Raw genomic sequence first — 14,904 nt, 5'->3', positions numbered from 1 at the left:
GCCATGCAAGGTTACCCTATCCAACCTTTCCTCGTGGACAGCCTTCCCATTCCAAGTATTAGTCTAATAAAATTCTCTGAACTACTTCCACTGTATTAATAGCCTTCCTTAACAAGGAGACCAATACTCTGCATATACTCTAGATGTAGTCTCACCAAATGTAGTCCCCTATAAGTTTGAAGCAAAACCTCCCTACTTTAGTATTCATTTTCGCCTAGCAACAAATGATGACATCCAATCCAGTGTACTGCATTTGGTGTTCATAAGGTGGTGGTATTTAGAGTGGAGAAACTAAATGCAGATTGGTTGACTCCTTTGTGGAACATTTGCATTCAGTCCAGAGGGCTGACTCAAAGCTTCTTGTTGCCTGCCGCTTCAATTCTCTATCGCACTCCCATTCTGATCGGTCTGTCTGCAGCTTCCTGCACTGTTATAACAAGGCTCACCATAAGCTTGAGGAAAGTCACCTCATCTTCCGTCTGGGCACGTTGCAACCTTCTGACTCTCAAATTTTACAACTTCAGTTAACTTGCTTTTTCTGTTTGTATTGGAACTGGCCATTTCTGTTTTGCTGTCAGTCATCCATCTGTGATATGGGCTCAGTTTTGCTCTCTATGTCCTGACCAGCTGGACATATCCTATAGCCATGCATTTTGCAACTTTTTATGTTCATTTATTGAGTTCTCACTCTTGTCTTAACTTCATAGTTTTGTTTATTCTTTCTCTCTTACCTCATTAAACAGAATGGATGACCTCCATAACTTCCCATAGCCTCACCCTTTGTCCTACACATTCCTCCCCCACCAGCTCTGTAACTTAAAACTAATTTACAAAGGATCTTCAACTTGAAATATTTACTCTATTTTAAATAATATACTGTTAGCCTTCCTAACTGCCCTGGGAGCTGGGTTAGCTGTGGTCTGTGTTCTTCTGAAGTGCATTTAGGAGTCGTTGAGAGAGACACCATGGAAACAGGCCTGTTGGCCCATCAAGTCTGCACTGATCATCCATTTACACTAATCCTATATTAATCCCACATTCTATCATTCTCAGATGATTTTAACAAAATCTAAATTTTTTTGGAATTTAAGATTATTTTTGAATTTAAAAAAACATTTATTGATGTGGCTACAAGTTGTCATTTTCCAATGGCATGTAGATGCATGTTTTTTATACAAGCTATTTATACAGTACATTCTGTTCAGAAACTTCATTATACTGATTAGCTATTTCAAAATATTATGGCCCAACATGGTTATTTTGTGTTAAACTTTCAAATGCTTCAGAATACTCACTCTTTAAGGTTGGAGAGATAATGGTTCAAGCTGTTCATTGCTCATTTCACAAGTCAACTTAGTGCAAAAATCTTCCTTATTGGAATAAATAGACACGATGCTAATTTTATTTCGAAAAATTTGCTGTGGGACTTCATGTATAGAGTTATCACCATGTCTACTTTGCTCTGCAGTGGGGAAATGCTTCCCTGAACAAAGGTAAATATCACTTCTGATGGATGGTATGCTTTATGCATCTTTCATAAAATAGTATTGTCTTAAGTTGTGGTCACATGCTTGTTAATGAACAGTATTTTGTGTTTTGACAGAAATTGATGTTAATATTAAAGATGTGCGTGGGAAGTCAGCATTAGAAATTGTGCAGGAACACCCAGCTCAGAAGAGTAAGGAGATAGCAACTCTTATTCAAGGTACAAAACTTTTATTCTTGGTAATATCTTCAGACAATTACATTCGATTTTCACAGGACTTCTTACCTTCATTTGTCAAGTGTCACCTTTTATTTGTTGGGGGTGGGGGTCGTGGAATGTTAACTCCAGTGCACTTATTTCCCATTTTATTTGGTGTTGGCTGGTGTAGAAAATCGAATTAGGATTATCCAACCTTAAAAATGGAAATTACTGGAAACACTCAGCAGATCAGACAGTATTTGTGGGAAGAGAAACAAAGTTCCTGTTTCAGGTCAAAGATCCTTCTTCAGAACTGGGAAAGTGAGGAAAAGCAGATTATTTCAAGTTGCAGAGTCTTGGGGAAATGATGAGAACATGTCTTGAGACGTGCTGGATAGCTTGAATATACCTGTGATTCTGGATGAATCCAGATTGTGAAGTTTGGAATTTTGGTTGGAATCCACATAGGATGGATTGGAGCCAGAGACATGCTAAGAAAGCGGTGTGGCTGCAGAAGGGAGTTTTTAACAGCATTACTATATTTTTATGAATCTGACTGTGGGTACAGTTTAGTCCATCAGTTTCATGTTATATGTGAAGCACCAGGACACCCACTATGGATCTGTTGTTTGCATTTTGGCACTATTATATCGTCATACACTTTGAATGTTCTTTCCCATACATTGGCAGTCATTGTGTTCGGTGAACTTACAATCATTTGAGAGCTGGTATCAGTAACTATAACCAAAAGAACCTGAAAATAAATGCTACCTACCTCTTAAAAACCACCATTTGACAATCTTGATTACAATTAAGTAATACCAGGCAAGAGGAATATATCACATTGCAGAGGAAAAGATATTTCCAAGCCAGTTACAACTCTTTCTTACCTGCCAACTGATGAACAGAATTTGGCTGCTTTAAGTGAATCTCAGCATGTATGGCTTCTGCCATCCAAAATAAAGATACATGCAGATGTGAGGAAGTGGAGAATGTGTTAATGGTACATTTTTAAGTGGTCAGAAGAATAGTTAATATCAAGACAATAGAAAGAGGCAAATTTTTAACTGCTCTCATACTTTATTGCATGTCAGTACCACCAAAAACAATATTTTGATAGCTTCACATTTGTCTTTCTGAAAGCAAACATCAACTTTAACCTTTTGGCATGTTTTGCAAACTTAGATCAAACTTTTTATAGGTTTCAGGCTTCCCAAGTTTGAGTTCTCTTTTTCTGAAATATTCATCCTTTGGAAAGATAAATTTAGTCAATTTATCTTTCAATTAAGCAATTTTAGTTTAATTATAAGCAAAATGAAGGAAGAATTGTGTTGATCTTATAAAGTTCATTATTATATATAAGACAGATTTCTTGCAAGTGCTGCATGCTTATGATTTGACATGTTCTTGATTAGAGACTAGTTAGTTTTCTTGTTTCCTCATTCTTTGTGCAGATCATATAGCAGGAAAAGAGATCCCAAAGTACACAGAAAATACTGTTCCAGTATCCAAAACGCACCCATTTTCCATTCCTGAGCCTGGTAATCAAAAATCAGTTGGTAAGGACAATTATTTGTTTAACTTGATATTAAGTACTCTTATGCCTTTGAAATTGATTTACTGAACAACTCCACCTTGTTCAATTGACATTTGATATGCTTAGAAGGTTACTTAGCATTTTTCTTTCTATTTTGCTGGTGGCAGAAACACCTGATCAAAGTAAAACTGCACTCTTTTTCTTAGTAAATTGTAGAGGGAAGAAAGTAAAAATAATACCATGATTTTGGTCATCTTAATGATATAGAGGGGCAGATCTTCCACCAAGACCCACCTGGATATGCTGGCAGGTAACCCATAACTGGGCTATGTCCAAGTATAAGGTAAAGTGTGGCTTTCTGCTCAGCAGAAACCCTGGATATCTGCACTTGACTCTCATTGGAGTCCATCTGCACATCACCTTCCATGAATTTTCCAGCTCTCAGGCTGGGAAATATTTCCTTCTAAACCTGCACCAGGTTAATTCTGGCAGAAGGGCAGCGATCCAATTGTAAGAAATTGGCTGCTGAGGGAAAGGCAAGCATAACTTTTTCTACTTGATTTAATTGAGTTGGTTTGAGTGTAATTTTTAGTTTTCTGTGAAGTTATTTTAAACATATCTCAAGTAATTTTGAATGTTTCTGTCAAAAACAGTTGCAAACATTCAACAACATTGTCGGTTTTGATGATTAGTAGGCCTAGGAGTGGGCCCTTCTGTCAAACACTATACCCTGGGCCACACTTGAAGAAACAACTGTGGTTTAGGGCAAGCAGCCAGTGAATTTGGAACAGGAGAAGATCTGCTCTTCCTGCTCGTACAGATAATTGAACTGCAAAGAGCAGTGTCAGAAACTGTGGTATTAAACTCTGATTATTTTATACTGGGTTAAGTGACAACTGCTGAAGCAGCAGTGACAATCTGATGGACTGGCTATGATTTAGGGAGTAAGCAGGAGAAGTGAGACTTCAATCATCTGTTATAAACTGTTTGTTACACTACTTGGTAACTGCAAATAACCCTCTAACATCAAAAGACTTGGTGGTACTCACTTAATAGTGAATCCAGAAAGCTACAGACGCAAAGGAACATGTAAGAAAACGCATTCATTAAAGGAGGATAAGAAAAGTGGTTGAGACGTGGTGGTGGTATAGATATTGTCAATGCATATTTATTTTCACTGAAACATGATGCTTGTACATGTGAAATAGGGTTATTTTCTTTGTTTATGCCAAAGGTAGAACTCCCTGTAATAAAGCAAAATCCATCATGAGTCATTCAAAATTCAATCATGGTTTTGTGGGCAATATTTGAAAGGCTAGTACAGCCAAGTATTACTAAAACATGCCAAGTATGTGGTACTTACTTTTATTGCTGACAATTAACACAGTACTGTTCCCTTTCATCTAATTCATTCTCGTGTTTCCCCTGCATTTCTAAACAGGGTGTTTTCTATTTGAAATGTAAATAAACTATAAACTATTAATATATCTTAACTGTCAAATTAGTAGGGAGCCTAGCTAAGACTGACATATTATTTTACAGAAGTCAAGACAAAGTAAGGGCATGCACAGGAATTTAAATGTGCAAACTTTGAGGTGCATGGGTGATCATTCTCAATGTTACAGGTCGAGTGTATGCATTTGCATCTATAATCTTAAGTTGTACATTTTTTGGGGTATTATTGGAGGTTGGATAGGTGCTATTGAACTTGCACACCTCTGGACAAAAGAAAACAGGCAGTTTCTTATGAATAACACAGCAGTATTGCTGCATGTTTTGAATATAAACCTTTGAAAAGCATATAGTTTGCTGATTGTAAATGGTCTCTGTAGATAGCGTTTTTAAGGTTCAATTCATTGAAGGTAGATTGTATTTGTCTGCCTTAAATTGGCTGGAGATAATGCACATCTGACTTTGTTTCTCCCACCTCATCCCTCCATCCCTTTCCATCTTGAAGGTGAGGAACAGTTGGAACTTTGCAAACTTATTACAGAGTTTGAAACCCAGCAAGAAGAAGAATGCCCATATGAGGCCTTGTGCAATGCAACTTCCCACTCCATTGAAGGGCTGGAAAGATTGAAAGTTCCAGATGTGGAAACGAGTTCAGCCCCAGAATTAATAAAGGTCAGTATTAAAGTAAAAGTATTTAAAGTTACCTTAACACTGCAGTAGTACAGTGTTCTAGCAGCTTCTTTGTGCGATGATACTGTGACTTTCCAGTGTGTAATCTGCCAGAATCAAAATGTAAATTTGTTGTAAATATAAAGTGAACTATGTGGATGGCAGATAGAAAGTACATAACTTTTCAATACAATTCTTTGAAAATGCTTCAGGTTAATTGCAAATTGCTGGTCATAGAGTGCAATTTACTATATTTTGCAGTTATTTTCCATATGACAATATTTCATATTGACTCATGGGCTGATCATAAAATGTCTTCTATTAAAAGGTATAGAGCTTTGCCTCATAGCAAACTTAATTTACTTTTGAAATACAGCTTCTGTTTTAATTATCTTGATGTTAAAGCATAAGAATTGGTTCATTATTACTGACGTGCATTTTTTCAAATTAATCATTTTTTTGACAAATTATCTTTTTCCGGCGAGAGTGATACAGAGGATTGTATTGGAATAGACTATGGCATTGTTATAGTGATGGGAATCATTGAGTATTACCAAGGGATTGCTATTGTATAGGTCTGCAGTTGTCTTTGTAATGTTTAAAACATTTCATTCTGTGTTTGCTGTGTAGAACCTGGTGAGCTTCCATATTGTTTTGTTGTACCCAATGTTTATTAAAAACTTATACTTTCAAAGATGTTTATTAAACTTGACTCGTTGAAATCCTCCTGCAAAAATCAGCCACATTGCCATTGGCCTCTAGTGTCTTAAATAAAAACAATGAATTGTAGGTGTCACCATCTGTATACAGCAGCAGAAATAATGGTGAAACCATGTCAGCAAATATGAACACATCAGCAGGGACCATTTCCTCTGTTTTACTCCTCAGCAGCACCCCCAAACCTTATTTGGGTAGTGTAATCAAGCATGGTTTTAAGTCTGAATCTTGGAGTTATTATAATCAACTGCTTAGGTTTTAAATGTATTTATTCTCCTGACTCCAAAATCTTTGTTCCCTTTAAGGTTAAAGGGTCGAAGTTCTTGTATTACTTATCCAATAGTAATGTCATCACAAGGGCTAAGCAGTTCAAGGGGGTGACTTGCCATCAGTTTTTTACAGACTTGTGGGCATAACCAGCCATATCCACAATACTTGTTTGAATTAAAATGAAACAAATATTTTGATAATTAGTGGAACTCAGAAATTTGAGGTTTTATTTGAGGAAGTGGCAAAGATGATTAAGAGTAGGGCAGTGGATATTGTATACATAGACTTCAGTAAAGCATTTGACAAGGCCCCTCATGGTAGCCTGGTCCAAAAGATAGTCACATGGGATCCATGGTGATTTGGTAAATTGGATCCAAATTTTGCTCATGGAAGACATAGGGCAGTGGGAGAGGGGTTCCTCCTGTCTGGAGGACTGTGAACAGTGGTGTTCTGCAGGATCAGTCCTGAGACCTGTATTATTTGTATTTGTGGATAGTGAGGAATGTTGTCAAAGGATACAACAGGCTAGAGATCAGTTGGAAAACTGGGCAGAGAAATGGCAGATGGAGTTTAATCCGAAAAAGTATGGGGTGTTGCATTTTCAAAGGTCAAACACGAGGAGAGTTTGCACTAAATGGCAGGACTCACAGGAGCATTGATGTGTAGAGGCAGTCTGTAGCTCTCCAAAAGTGGCAATGCAAGTGGATAGGGTGGTATGGAACATGTGCAGCACAGGAACAGAACTTTGGCCCACGATGTCTTGCCAATCAGGTGAGTCTCTCAGTGTGTGCTTGAGTTTCACCTTGCAGAGTCAGGAGTTGGAGCAAGATTTGGAGCGGGAGCTCTGAAAAGAGGTGAGTCTGTGCATGTGCTTGTGAGTTTCACCTTGCAAGGGTCTAAAAGAGGCACATTTGCCAAATGTTACTAGTTGATTGGCTGCTTAACAGCAGCGAATAAAAGGAAGTGGCAATTTTGGGAGTGGACCAGTGTTAGAGTGGAGCACTTGAGGCTTTGGCGAGAGGAGGTGGAGGCTAAGGTAAGTCTCTGTTAAGTTTTCTTTGTCTTTCTTCCTCTGTTTTTTTTTTCCTTTTAGTGCCAGGCTAGAGTAGTTAGAATGGCTCCAAAGTCAGTGGTGCGTTCATCTTGTGAGATGTGGGAGTTCTGGGAGACCTGTAGTCTCCCTGATAGCTACATCTGCATGAGGTGCCTCCAGCTCCTTACAGACAGTGTTAGGGAACTGGAGCTGCAGCTGGGTGACCTTTGGCTCCTTTGGGAGAATGAGGAGTTGATAGATAAGAGCTACAGGGAGGCAGTTACTCCTAAGCTGCAGGAGGCAGGTAGCTGGGTGACTGTCAGGCGAAAGAAAGAGAATAGGCAGGTAGTGCAGAGTACCCTTGTGGCCGTTCCCCTCAATAACAAGTATACCGCTTTGGATACAGTTGGGGGGTTGGTGGGGGGCAACCTACCAGAGGAGCTGCAGTGACCAGGTCTGACACTGAGCCTGGTTATGTGGCACAGAAGGGAAGGGGGGAGAAGAGGAGAGCAGTAGTGATCGGGGATTCCATTGTAACGGGGGGGGGGGGCAGACGAGATTCTGTGGATATAAGAGAGTCCCAGATGGCATGTTTCCTCCCGGGTGCCACTGTCAGGGACGTCTCGGATCAGGTCCACGGCATTCTGAAGGGAGAGGGCGAACAGCCAGAGGTCATGGTACATATTGGTACCAACGATGTAGGTAGGAAAAGCAATGAGGTCCCAAAGAGGGGATATAGGGAGCTTGGTAGGAAGCTGAAAAGCAGGACCTCAAGGGTAGTAATCTCTGGATTGCTGCCTGTGCCACACGCCGGTGAGGGTAAGAATGGGTTGATTTGGCAGATGAATGCATGGCTGAGAAGTTGGTGCAGGAGGCAGGGTTTCAGATTTGTTGATCATTGGGATCTCTTCTGGGGAAAGTACGACCTGTACAAAAGGGATGGATTACACTGGAACTGGAGGGGGGCCAATATTCTTGCGGGCAGGTTTGCAAGACCTGTTGGGGAGGGTTTAAACTCGTTTGATGGGGATGGGAACCTGAGTGATAGGTCAGAGGTTGGTGCATTTAGTGTACGAGTAGATGCAGAGTGTAGAAAGACTGAGGAAGGATAGGCAGTTGAAAGGGCAAAATTGCAGTCAGTTGGATGGGCTGAAGTGTGTCTAATGTGAGAAGTATCCAGAACAACGGTGATGAACTTAGAGCATGGGTAAGTACATGGCTAATACAGATACTTGGTTATCACAAGGGCAGGAATGGCTGCTGGATATTCCAGGGTTTAGATGTTTCAAAAGGGACAGAGGTAAAAGAGATGGGGGAGTGGCTTTGCTGATCAGGGACAGTATCACAGCTGTAGAAAGGGAGGACGTCCTGGAGGGATCGTCTACTGAGTCAGTGTGGGTGGAAGTCAGAAACAGGAAGGGAGCAATCACTTGATTGGGAGTATTCTACAGACCCCCCCACCAATAGCAGCAGAGATGCTGAGGACCAGATCAGGAGGCCCATTTTGGAGAGGTTCAAAAATAACAGGTTGTTTTCATGGGTGATTTCAACTTCCCTAATATTGATTGGCACCGCCTTAGTGTAAAGAGGATAGATGGGGCAGAGTTTGTTTGGTGTGTCCAGGAAGGATTCCTGACACAGTATATGGACAGGCTGAATAGAGGAGGAGGCCATCCTGGACCTGGTACTAGGCAACGAGCCTGATAAGGTTTTAGGTCTCTCGGTGGGAGAGCATTTTGGAGACAGAGACCAATAACTCCTTGACCTTTACCATAGCCTTGGAGAGGGATAGGAGCAGACGATATGGGGAGGTATTTAATTGGGGGAGAGGGAATTATGATGCTATGAAGTAGGAACTTGGGAGCATAAATTGGGAACAGGTATTCTTGGGGAAGTGCACAATGGAAATATGGAGGTTGTTTAGGGAGTACTTGCATGGGGTTCTGGATAGGTTTGTCCCAATGAAGCAGGGTAATGATGGTAGAGTGAAGGAACCATGGTTGACAAGAGACGTAGAATATCTTGTCAAGAGGAAGAAAAAAGCTTACCCAAGGTTTAGAAAGCATGGATTAGACAGGGCTCTGAAGAGTTACAAGGTAGCCAGGAGATAACTTGAGAATGCCCTTGAGAGCTAGAAGGGGGCTTGAGAAGGCCTTGGCGAGTAGGATTTAGGAAAACCCCAAGGAATTCTACACACGTGAAGAATAGGAGGATGATGAGAGTGAGGGTAGGACTGATCAGGGATAAAAGTGGAAACGTGCCTGGAGTCAGAAGAGGTAGGGGAGTTCCTTAATACTTTGCTTCCGTATTCACCAGTGAGAGAGACCTTGACGTTCCTGAGGATGGCATAGAACGGGCTGACATGCTAGGGCATGTCAACGTGAGGAAAGAGGATATGCTGGAACTTCTGGAAAAACATTAGGATGGATAAGTCACTGGGGCCAGATGGGGTATATCCCAAGTTGTTATGGGAAGCAAGGGAAGAGATTGCTGCTCCTTTGGCGATGACCTTTGCATCCTCACTGGCCACAGGAGTAGTGCCAGATGATTGGAGGGTGGCAAATGTTGTTCCTTTGTTCAAACAAAAGGAGTGGGGAAAACCCTAGGAATTACAGACCAGTGAGTCTTACTTCAGTGGTGGGCAAATTACTGTAGAAGATTCTTAGAGACAGGATTTATGGGCATTTGGAAAAGCATAGGCTGATTGGGGACAGTCAGCATGGCTTTGAGAGGGGCAGGTCGTGCCTCACGAGCCTGATTGGAATTCTTTTGAGGATGTGACAAAGCACATTGATGAAGGTAGAGCAGTGGATGTGGTGTACGTGGATTTTAGTAAGGCGTGTGATAAGGTTCCTCATGGAAGGCTCATTCAGAAAGTCAGGATGCATGGGATCCTGAAGGGAAACTTGGCTGTGTGGATTCAGAATTCCCTCACCCATAGAAGACAGAGGGTGGTGGTAGATGGAGCATATTCTGACTGGAGGTCAGTGACCAGTGGTGTTCCACAGGGATCTGTTCTAGGATCCCTGCTCTTTGTGATTTTTTTTTTATATATATAAAAGACTTGGATGAGGATGTGGAAGGATGGGTTAGTAAGTTTGCAGATGACACGAAGTTGGTGGTGTTGTGGATAGTGCAGAATGTTGCTGTTGGTTTCAACAGGACATTGATAGGATGCAGAGCTGGGCTGAGAAGTGGCAGATGGAGTTCAACCTGGAAAAGTGTGAAGTGATACACTTTGGAAGATCGAATTTGAAGGCAGAATACAAGGTTAATGGCAGGACTCTTAGCAGCGTAGAGGAACAGAGGGATCTTGGCGTTCATTTCCATAGATCCGTCAAGGTAGCTGCGCAGGTTGATGGGATTGATAAGAAGGCGTATGGTGTGATGGCCTTCATTAGTCGGGTTATTGAGTTCAAGAGCCGCAAGGTAACGTTGCGGCTTTATAAAACTCTGGTTCGACCACACTTGGAGTATTGTGTTCGGTTCTGGCTGCCTCAGTATAGGAAGGATGTGGAAGCTTTAGAGAGGGTGCAGAGGAGATTTACCAGAATGCTGCTTGGATTGCCTTGAGGATAGGTTGAGTGAGTTCGGGCTTTTCTGCTTGGAGAGGAGGAGGATGAGAGGTGACTTGATAGAAGTGTACAAAATGATAAGAGGCATAGATCGAGTGGACAGTCAGAGACTTTTTCCCAGGACGGAAATGGCTAATGTGAGATGTCGTAATTTTAAGGTGATTGGAGGAAGGTATGGGGGGATGTCGGGTAAGTTTTTTTTTTACATAGACCGTGGTGGGTGTGTGGAATGCACTGCCGGCAGAGGCGGTGGGGGCAGATACATCAAGGACGTTGAAGAGACTCTTAGATAGCCCTCCATTTTTCTATCATTCATGTGTCTATGTGGGAGGGTAGGGTCAGATAGATCTTGGAGCAGGATAAAATGTTGGCACAACATCTTGGGCCAAAGGGCCTGTACTGTGCTGTAATGTTCTATGATCATGATGCTAATTAAAACTGCAGGTCTACCTGCTCAAGGTCTATATTCCTCCATTCCATGCCTGTTCATGTGCCTGTGTAATGCCTCTTCAACATGGCTATTGTATCTGCTTCCACCACCTCCCTGGCAGAGCATTCTAGGCACCTAACACTCCGTGTATGGGAAGAAAAAACTTGCCCCGTAAAGCTCCCATAAAAATTTCCGATTTCATCTTAAAGTTGTGCCCTCTAGTATTTGACGTTTACACCCTGGGGAAAAAACTCTCTCTATCCTGTCTGTGCCTCTCACAATTTTATATACTTCGATTAGGTCTCCCCTCAGCCTCTGATGCTTCAGAGAAAACAATCAAAGTTTGTCCAACCTCTCCGTTTAATACTCTCTAATCCTGGTGAACTCTTTGGCACCCTCTCCAAAGCCTCCACATCCTTCTTGCAATGGGATGACCAGAACTGCACACAGTACTCCAAATGTAACCCAACATGTTACTTAAACAGAAAAATGAACTAAAATTGATGTAAATTTATTGAAAGATGTCCAAAATTGTAAATTGCAAGATGAGCCTTTAACAGTTAAGTGATTAATTTCTGCAAATCTTAAATCAACAGTAGGATTATCAGGTGAATATTATATAAAATAACACTTTCTATATGGAAACAAATTCATGGTCTACAAACTTGGTTGAATTCAAAATTGAGCATTAATCCACGTAATTTCACGTAGAACCACTACAATTCACAGGCAGTTACACTTCACAGGCATGGAAGTCAGATCAGCTGATCTGACTTCCATGCCTGTGAATTGTAACTGTAGTGTAAGATAAGGCAGGTGGTCAGATGACAGTGCATCTGACCACCTATTCTCCCACAGGACATACCAGTGATCGAGAGGCAGAGCACATTGTTGAGCCAAGGGGCCCAAACTTGTGTCATCTGTGGTTGGTACAAGGTGCAGGAATCCATTATTAATGGAGCCATCATCCTCAATGCTTTCAAAAGAAAGCAAGTGCATATAAGTTGTTGTATTCTACTTGCATCTTGTAGATTTCTATTAATTTAGGATATTCCAAAATAAGCTTATATTTTTGTTTTTATTTTAAAATCTGTCGGACTATCAGAGACATTCAAAAACATTTAAAGAAGGCCTTTGAAACTGGCAACTTGTCAGAAGGACATCAGAACATTTAAGAAATGGGTCCTCGGAATCCACATGCCACCTGATTTCTCCATGCATCCCATTCTGCTTAGTTGGGTGGCCACAGAATCTATATCTCCAGTTTCATTAATCCTACAACAAAGCAATGGTGCTTCTAGCCATGGGAATAGTGCAGTGCTGTGGAAGCTCTGCTGATATATCGTGATATTGGACAAGATACTTGATGTTCCAGCAGAGGGTGCTATAACCTTGTGGGTTGGACACACAATCCAGTATGACACATTTTAGCTGTGAAGACCATGAATGAAATCCTTGCACAGTTACTGTAATCATTAATTTAATATGAAATTATGAATTCTCAACATCCTCTGCTCTTGGGGAGTAGGGAAAATTAGTTACATATCAGGGGAATAATCTGGAAACCATTTTCATTTAAAATGTAGAATGCTTTTGTGAAGTTGGAACAAAGTTAATGGGAACTCCTTCATCTCTGTCATATGAAGAAATTTAAATCATTTTCCATTATGCAGAGTTTTGCTTGAATTTGGCATTTACATAAATTCAGGAATTTGTACAAAATTAATTGAGCAAAGATGGTTGGTAAAACTAATAGCTTCATGAGTTCACTGAATACTATTGCAAACAAGATATCTCATTGGGGAGTATATTAAAATCATGGGCATTTTTGGATACTCCATTATGTATTTAAGTTTTAAATATTGTTCTATGCTGCATTGACTCTATCCTGGAGATGACATTGCAAACTTGTAATACTGTGGAGAAATGTGTATGTTCCCTTAGAAGATTGGTTGGATAATTCTCATCTCTGAGCAACTGCTAACTACAAAACCACCAGCTATTTCCCCTTTGTTAGCTTGTCTCTGATTTCTGTGCCTATGCGTTTCAAAGCAGGAATTGGAGTGAGCTGAAGGTTGCATGCTTGTCCATCTCACATTGTCTGCTGCTTCTGGATCAGCTACTGAGTTTAATGGCTGGCAGAGAACTGTGCTGTGTTGAGGGGCTGGATGCACTTCACATCAAGCCCCTCAGCTTTACACCAACTTTGAGTAGAATGATTGTCAGAAGTCTTTAAAAATAATTGAGGCCTTTGACAGCTGCAAAATGGGGTGTTGTAAGGCAGAGCTTAAGTTTCCACTGCTTGAGGCTTAGTCTCACTACCTGCTCCACTTGATGGGAGGACTTGAGGGTAAGAAGGGTTAGCTTGTTTGCCACTCGATATCTGGATCAGTTTACTATGGATGGTGAGCATTATGGGCAGAGAGTTCAAGCAATGTTTTGAATCCTAATCATTTCATTGCCATCCTTGAAGACAAGATGGCAGATTGAAACTTGTATTCATGCCATTGCTGAGAATCTTAATTCTAATGATGCTGGGAGAGATGAATTTGGTCATCCCTCAACTCTGATTTTTTCAGAGAAATTTTGTAACCAAAAATAAGTGCTACTTGGATGCAAGCTACAAACAGTAACAGAACAAACCACTAGAGTTTTTTGACTGGGTTGAGAGCACATTACTTCAGAGCTAGATATACTTCAGAGAAGTTGAATTAGTAGTGGCAGAACATTTGGGAAATTCAGAGTGATTTTGTTCGAATGCTGTGAGTTTAGAAGGGAACTGTTGAACTGAGGAAGTATTAGGGTGAGCCTTCATGGGCTGGAGTCAGCCTTGCTGAACAATGAAGTTCTAAATTGTGATTGAGAGTGTTGTATCTGTTTGCTCCAGTGCTGGACTTCAGGTGGACTTGAGCAGTGAGACCCAATCTTAATGGGACTCTCCATTATTATGCAGGAAATCACCAATCCTTGTTCAGATGTCATGTAGTGTCAGAGACCCTGTTGGGTTAAATGGGAATTCTTCGCCTGCAGATTAGGAGGTAAAAGGAAGAAGTATTGTTGTTTTACTGTGGTTAACTGGTTTTAATTGTTTGAAAGTATTTTTCTCTTCATTTAGTTTACCTTTTTATTTCTCAAATTATGTTTTGACTTCAGTTTTAATTGATATTAAGTGCATCTCTCAGACATTTAAACACTTCCAACTTGTGAAGAAGACAAAGCCCTTCCTTCATTTTTACCCTCCGTTGAAATCTGCTGGTTGTCTGGGGCAAAGCCCCCTAATACTGCTGCCCGGGATCTAGGCACCTGACTTAAGGCTGTGGAGGACCAGCAAGTTTGGCCTTTTGCATCTGGACCTTGTGTGCAGGGACAATGGGCAATGACTCCAAGCAGTGGCTCGATCCAGAACAATGCAGCCCAATGTACTATAAACTATGCACAGGGAATCTATTACCCAGGAAAATGAAGGGAGGATAGTCAGGGATAACACACAACGCATTAAAAGGCTTCAAACATATTGTGCATTGTAGGGCAGTATGG

General features: G+C 40.9%; 1 protein-coding gene across 1 annotated transcript in view; it reads left to right on the top strand.

The window, feature by feature from the left end:
* Positions 1-14,904, top strand: part of LOC127581045 (ankyrin repeat and SAM domain-containing protein 1A-like) — a 244,659-nt gene that overhangs the window by 87,343 nt on the left and 142,412 nt on the right. The window contains 3 exon segments of the mRNA XM_052035103.1: positions 1,604-1,705; positions 3,139-3,243; positions 5,179-5,345. Coding sequence (XP_051891063.1) covers positions 1,604-1,705; positions 3,139-3,243; positions 5,179-5,345 — 374 coding nt within the window.

This window comes from Pristis pectinata, chromosome 20 (genome assembly GCF_009764475.1).
Source record: "Pristis pectinata isolate sPriPec2 chromosome 20, sPriPec2.1.pri, whole genome shotgun sequence".
Taxonomy (NCBI): domain Eukaryota; kingdom Metazoa; phylum Chordata; class Chondrichthyes; order Rhinopristiformes; family Pristidae; genus Pristis; species Pristis pectinata.
This window is presented reverse-complemented; position numbering and strand designations above follow the sequence as displayed.